Source organism: Pavona decussata, unplaced genomic scaffold (genome assembly GCF_977016875.1).
Source record: "Pavona decussata unplaced genomic scaffold, jaPavDecu1.1 SCAFFOLD_61, whole genome shotgun sequence".
In the NCBI taxonomy this organism is placed as follows: domain Eukaryota; kingdom Metazoa; phylum Cnidaria; class Anthozoa; order Scleractinia; family Agariciidae; genus Pavona; species Pavona decussata.
Window position 1 is genome coordinate 1805194 of NW_028145482.1, and position 7307 is coordinate 1812500.

The window sequence follows — 7307 nt, forward strand, 5'->3', positions numbered from 1 at the left end:
ACTAGCGATTTCAAATGTTTCATAAAAAAATAAGGCTTCGTCCAAACAATGCCCATTTTTTTTAGATAACCTGGCTTGGAAATCAACTTTCATTAAGTTTATCATCCGTAACGGATTAAACTGTCAATTTCTTGGTTCTGTTGCCTTGAAATGTTTTTAGAATTCAAAATAATTTCAACGGCTTTTCTATGATTGACGTCCACAAAAACGCAACTTTATCGGAGTCTTTTGAAGGCGATAGGTCGCGTGTTATTGGTAACCGCTGTAAAATATCCAGACAGACTCCATACGTGCCAAACTTTTTGTTAAATATTTTAATCATTTTTTTTCCTCAGGTCACTGCTTTGTTAATCAGCTATTGTTTTTTTTAGTATTAAAAGACTGCAACTTACAAAAATATTTTGACTTGATAATGACGTTTAGCTAACGTCGAAACGTCATCGTTTTTTAGCAATTTTTCAATTTAAAAATGATTTTAAGAAATATTTTTTATCACAATTTTTATGTAATATATCAAACACGAGAAGGCGTGTTTCATCAGATATCCAAACACTGAGAAGTAGGTTGAAAAAACGAGGCGCAGCCGAGTTTTTTTTAAGTGTCTGATACGGCTTCTCAAATGATCAATTCTTGGAGAAATTCAAGGCTAAAGTTGGCAAAATTTTATGGTAATTAGAAACACATATCCAAACCACGATCACAGTCGTGATTTTCTTTGTTTTATCTTGATGAATTATTAATGAGTTTGAGAAAGTTAAATGCTTTTCTAAGTCACTTCTTCTTCCTAAACAATACCCTCATCAGCATTAAGGTCCACACGCAAGGGTCCCAAAGTTGGAAGGGTGAGGAGGGGACATTGCTTGCAGTTGTTGTTGCCTGACTGGCTTTCTGGTACACTATTTGCCTTGGAAAAAATTGGCCAGGCCAGTCAGCTTGCATTAAATCAAGGTACTTTGAGAGATAATCTCTCATCATGGTCTGTAAAACAATATCAAATGGATCACTGTAATCTTTTTTACTTTTTAAAGGTAACTTAACAAAATCGATTAAGTAGACATCCTTAAAAGAACGTAATGAATGAGAACCTTGACCCCTGGTAGTCATGGTTTTCCGTCTTGTATCTACCCATGACTTGATCAAAAAATAAACATGTTAACTCAAACATTGATGAGGCAAACAAACTAGAACTTATTTGAGAGAAAAACTGATTATAACAAAAATTATTTGCAAAAAGATCAGCATCAATACTGCAAGGACTATGAGCTACATTATCAGAAGAAATGGGAATGGCTGTAGCTTCTTTCACAATCTTGATGATGACTGTTGCCATGTGATCCACTTGACAGACCTTGTTTCCTTCACTTGGCCTTCGAATGGTGTGGATGTTGTGGTAGTCATCAATCATCATCAGGATGGCATGCTTCTTGTCAATGGCTTCTTTTATGGCTTCATTTACAACAGAAAGGTTTTCTTCTGTAAAGGTTGTTCGATTTCATCCAACAACTTTGTTGGAACAACTTGTTCCCAAAACACACTGGGTTTCAATGCCTGATTGTGTCAAATTTGAAACGTGTAAAAATAAACCATTATCTTCTTGAAAGAAATTATTAAGCAAGATTCTATCCTCAGAATGGCGGGAGGAGGTCAAACATGCCAAAATAAAATTAACGAGATTTTCTACACCATGCTGGGAACAAAACTTAAAAAATTCTGAACGCTCATAGATTGGTGGCTGCCTCTTTTTTGTACAAAGAGTCTGGAGAGTCTTGAAGCTTTCTCACTTCTTTGAATGTTTCACTTGAAAAAATGTTTCAGAATAAAAGAGCTATCAGTATTCAGGGGCTATTATGGTTGATAGAAAGTAACTGGAAAGCTCTGAGTTTTCACTTGCATACAGCTGCCTATCCCTTGATTGAACATAGCAAAAGCGTGAGGGAAAGTAAAATCATGTTGGCCACTAAATCACTTATAAAACGCTTGGAACGGAATGCTAAGTGCTTGCTTCTTGTAAACACACACGCACGGAAAGACAATAAATAAGGCTGAAAACCTACCGGTAAACGTAACTTATAGAAACTTTCTCACTTGAAACACGAGGACGTGGGGTCGATAATACAGACACTACCTGCAACGCTTCTTCTGTTAGCAAGAAGAGTAGAGAAGTGATAGTAACAAAAATTTAAATTAAAACTGATTTCTGATTTTAAAAGCGCGTACATGTATGAAGTGCTGTTAAATTTAAGTCAGTCATCTTACCTTCTTCGGTGAACACAGATCACTGGACACAGCACAGCTGAACCTCTCCTGAATTTGTGGTAACATTTTCGACAATAAAAGTGTTGTTTCAATGCAAGGAATCTGCTTTTAGAGCGGATTGTTTCGCATTTAGCCCATTTGTTGATTGATCCGAAGGAAAAAGTCGCTCCGTCGCAAAAGCGAAAGTTTGGTGCAAAAAATCTTCCCTCCCTTAAAACACCCCTTGACAATTTTTTTTCTGAAAGAAAGTTCTAGAAAACAGTAGAACACGAGAACAAGTGATCAAGCAAAACCAACCATAAAACTTGCTCCCTCGATCGCCATGTTTGTTTACACATTAGGGCCATTTATACGGGAGAAAATAAGACACGTCTTATCTTAGACGCGTCTTAAATAAGACGCGAGCTGATCGTATAAACGGCACAAAATAAGCGTTCGTGTCTTATTTTAGACGCGACTAAAATAAGACGCGTCTAACTCTGGAACAGGAGCTTGAGCTGTTCTTGTCTTGGTCGCGTCTTAAATAAGACGTGAACTTCCTCGTATAAATGGTACACGCGTCTTAAATAAGACGTGACTACAAATGACCATGCGTAAGAGCGAGTGACGCGTCACGACATACGTCACTGACCGCTCTCAGCTCTGCAAAATGGCTTCGCAGTGTTCACAGTCCGCTTTGCAATGTTCAAAAACACCAGCAACACCGGCAGCAAAAAAGAAATACGTGGACTACCACGGAAGAGAAGGAGTTTCTGCTTATTTGCAAAGAGAGGGCATTTGCCGAGGAGCTGGACAATTGTGTTACGGTACGGGCGCCGGTGTTAGTTACTTCTGACGTAACTTTTGTTTACATTGAACGTTTATCCTTTCGCAATTGGTACAGATGAAAATTTGTTGCAAATCATTGCTAATTAGCATGGTTGCTAATGGTAACGTCGCATGTAAACAAGGCTGTATCAAAAATAAGACGCAGGTCGTTTACACGTGATTTTTGCGTCTTACGCAGGACGCGATCGTATAAACGGTACAGTTCGCGTCTTATTTAAGACGCGACTTAGATAAGACGCGTCTTATTTTCTCCCGTATAAATGGCCCTATTATCGTTGGCGCGCATGCGTTAGGAATCTGGGTTCTAGAGCCAAGAAAGTGTCACTCAACCTCCCTTAGGGGTTGCAGGAACGCGTGACGAACCCTCGACGAACCCTTAAAGGTCAACGTCTGAGGCATTCTCGTCCCCAGAGCCCCAACGTTTTTGCTTTTAAATTGATGAACGAGTGTCTCTGGGTCCATCCAAAAATATCTTTTTTTTCATTGGCTGTCGAAAACCTGATGCGCTACAAGGTGAAAAATGCTACGCTTCTGCGCATTGGTTATTACTTCCGGTGAGACGCTTGAAATCGTGCTATATAAAGGAACAAATGATGTAAACATTTTGTCGATAGACGAAAAGTACTTTCTGTTCAGCGCAAAGAATTAGCGAGTTGGATAAAAGTTCATCAAAGGAGACGCCTGAAATGTTTTCGGAAAGTGGATGTTGAAATGTTCTGCTAAGTTTTTCAATTCTTCCAACTGAATAAGCTAGCTTGCTTTCCATAAAAGCCAAGGTGATCATTGGAATCTCATGATCAGAGAATCGCAAGAACTGAACGAAGCCGTGAGTAAACCATAGTCTTTGTACTAGCACAAGTTAGGAGTGATGTAGCTCTCAATTTCGAAGGTAAGTGCCTCTGACTCGGCTTTATTCCGTTGCCCAGAAACACGCTTACGGCCAAACAGACACAACATTTCGATTTATAATATTCGGAGTACTGGACACAGTCGCGGCACAAATAATAAAATGCTGAGAAAAATTGAAGTTTCCCTTGTTGGTAACAATACAAGTAACTATCTGTGATGTATTAGGCGGTAAGCTGACCACAGATTCATTGGATTGTCCTGTGCAAAGTAATGTATTTTGGAATTGATTTAATAAATAAATATAAAATAAATAAGTGTAAACTTCACAGAAGCTCTATCAACTCACCGATCAGAGGCTAAGCAAACAGAAGCTAACAGGCAAATTAAAGATTTGTTCTTGGATTTTTCTTGCACTGATTAAACGTTCTTCTTGCTTCCACCGGTCCACCCAATTAGTGCATTGTTTGCTTTTAAGAATGAATATGGCTTCTAATGGGTTTTGTTGAAGGGAATAAGAATTAGGACTAAGGGACTTACGTAACTGTTATTTAATACTGAATGTCTGGACAATCCATTAACTTCCAATTAAATAATCACTTTCAATCATCAGCTCACATGCGATTTACACCCTTTCTGAGTCATATGGAAATGATGGCATCCCATTTTTCTGTTGAGAATTAATAACTGAACTGATAACTTCCTCAAATCACAATCACCGATGACCTGTTGACATGGTGGAAGGATACATTGGTGGCTTTCCCGGATTCACCACAGAGGAAGGATAGATGAAGGATACATCCGTGACTTTGCCACTGCAAGGGTCACCTGGCTTTAATTTGTTTCTTTTTATTGTTGTTGTTGTCTTTTGACATGTGCTTTACATGCATGATACCTACCCATTTATAAGAGTACATCCCATCTGTTTGCCTCTCTCTCTGTATGCTATCTTTTTAACTAGTTTTAAATGTTGTTTCTAGATGAAGAATTTTCTCCCTGTGTTTAACAGTTACTACACTCAAGTGACACCCATCTCAGAAAGAAAGTTGTCGTAGAATTAAAAGGTTCTAGTTCTTTTGTATTCAAGTCTGTTACCAATTTTAGTTGGTTTTGTCCTTAAGTATTTTAATTGATGCTTCTTAGACACCTTTAAGACATCTGAAATATTTGTTTTTAATACAGTCGAACCTCCCTTAGCGACCACGTCTCATTAACAACCATTTTTCCAAAATACCAATAGTTTTCAAGTCAAATCACTATAGATGAAACCTCTTGTAGGCGACCACCTCTCGTAAGCGACCACTTTTAGAGATGATTGTTAAAAATTTTCAATTGTTTTGAAACTCCCGTTGGCGACCACTTGACACACAATCTGTTGTATCTCTCACGGGTGTAAAAAATTGAAAATATGTGTCGCTGTTAAATATTGGCCACATCATTACAGCGGACGCCGTAAATTTCACAGTCGGAGCTACCGGTTCAAGTGTCTCCCGAAATAGCTTAACATTGAAATAAAATTTTGATAAAATATACTGTACACTGAAATAAACTTTAATCAGATTGAATCCCTTGTAGGAAAAAACTCTCTTTTCTCGGAAATAGCATGCATGGGTTTCGATAAAAAAAAAATAAGCACTGGCAAAAGGTTTAGGTCTCCGCAATTACCATATTATGTAAATTACCCGAAATATAGACCCCTGTGGTCTGACCTCTGGTAAGCGACCACCTCCTGTAAGCGACCACATATCCTTGACATTGTGGGTTGTCGCTTACGGGAGGTTCAACTGTATTATAACTTATTCTATCATATAACAATTTTTAAATTTTGCAAGTATAAATAAATAAGTACATAACATCTTTTTCACATTTTAGAGTTTCAAATGGACTAGCAAAGCCCCAATGGCAGGTCTCTTATTTTTTCTAGTAGTGTTGGGAACTTCTCTGACCCTATGAAAGACTCAGAGCAAGTGTTTGGCCACTGTAAAGGATACTACCAAAATGCCTCTGTGGCAAATAGACCTGTTTGATTTAGTTAAACCTACCTGTAGCTGCTATTATGTCACATAAGCATGTTTTATTTTATTCTTTATGAGAACAATAAAGGAAATTAATGGTGTTATTCAGTGGGAATCATTTCAGTTTTAGGAATCAAATGCTAACAAGTATTAGAATCACCCTCATCACTGTGAGTAGGATTCTCTTCCCATCCACCTTTACCCTGTGGTTTCTGAGAGAGAGTAAAAATGACTGGGGTCCTTAAATTGGGTGACCAGAAACAAAACTATACTGCAGTTTGTTTGACCACTGAAACAAAATAATCATTTGCATCTGATCTTTAGGGATTTTTAAATAATAACAGAGTGCCATTGTTGATCTTTACTCACATTTTACAGATGTTGCAAAGCTGATAAGCCACGTTTCGTTTCCAATATTAATTCAGTGAATAATTTAACCGATAGATGAGACAAACTAATTCGGCCTTTTAGTTCCACTTCTGAGTAATTTTTCCTTAATTCTTCGGAAATCTGGTTGACTTTTTTCCGAAGTCATTCGCATTACAAGGCGTAAAAGATCAAGACCGTAGTAAAAAGTGATCAAAAGTACTAACCGGTCGGGTGTAAACATATATTACAACCGTGATTGTATCCACAACGTAAAAGTTGTTGAATTATTTAAAAATAACGCCTGAAAGCCGTTAATCGAAGACGTAGGCTGTGGTTTTTCAGAGTAGCGGCGAGTAGGGTAGTTAAAATCTCTTTTAAATTGGCCATGAAAACACTCTCACAACGTTTGACAATCCTTCGACAAAATGTTTCCGGTTTCCTAATACTGAGCAAGCGCAATAGTAATTTATCACACTGAGCGTGCGCTACCGGATGTCGTGAAATTCACGACTGTTACCAGGGCCTACGATCCAACCGCTGACCAAAAGATCGTAGGCTCTGGGAACGAGTCGATCAAGAACAATCTCGTCCCCAGAGCCCGCTCTGGGAACGAGATTGCATCAAGAACGTCTAATAAAAATGCAAATGAGGAAAACCCGCCAATGAGCGCCAGTCATTAAAACGAGGCAGAGTTGTTACAAATAACAAATTCAACAGACTGTAATCCCTCTTCCTCTGTGGTTGTGGACGAAAAAGGTTAGGCATGGCTTCAACCGAGAACAACCTTAGCCAAGTCAAGCTCGCAATGTGTCGCATTTTTGAAGGAACAACTGGACATGAAACGATCAAATTCCTCGGTCCCGGTTGCCTGTCGAGTTTTGCAAGTGTGTCTTTTTTGCCGTCGACTTCAGGTTCACCCAACTCAGATAAATTCTTGGTTGCGAGTAACCAAGTTTTGACAAAAAGTTATTTGAGGGCGATTGAAAAAAAAGA

General features: G+C 38.4%; 1 protein-coding gene and 1 long non-coding RNA gene across 12 annotated transcripts in view; one reads left to right on the plus strand and one right to left on the minus strand.

The window, feature by feature from the left end:
- Positions 1–1000: 1000 nt before the first annotated feature.
- LOC146479019 (uncharacterized) lies at positions 1001–2572 on the minus strand. 2 transcript variants are annotated; one of them, XR_014865009.1, is made up of 3 exons: positions 2257–2572; positions 2055–2139; positions 1001–1548 (listed from the first exon to the last, which is right to left on the minus strand). It is a non-coding gene; the product is annotated as an uncharacterized LOC146479019 (long non-coding RNA). The 2 variants fall into 2 exon arrangements; XR_014865008.1 differs by having other exon boundaries at positions 1001–2139.
- A 4485-nt stretch (positions 2573–7057) lies between these two features.
- The window catches only part of LOC146479020 (uncharacterized), a 42564-nt gene continuing 42314 nt past the window's right edge, over positions 7058–7307 (plus strand). For all 10 annotated transcript variants that reach the window (XM_085111280.1, XM_085111282.1, XM_085111281.1 and 7 more), the window contains exon 1: positions 7058–7307. This exon is cut by the window's right edge and continues 557 nt beyond it. In XM_085111280.1, the coding sequence (XP_084967406.1) occupies positions 7078–7307 (230 nt within the window). In that variant the 5' untranslated portion in view covers positions 7058–7077.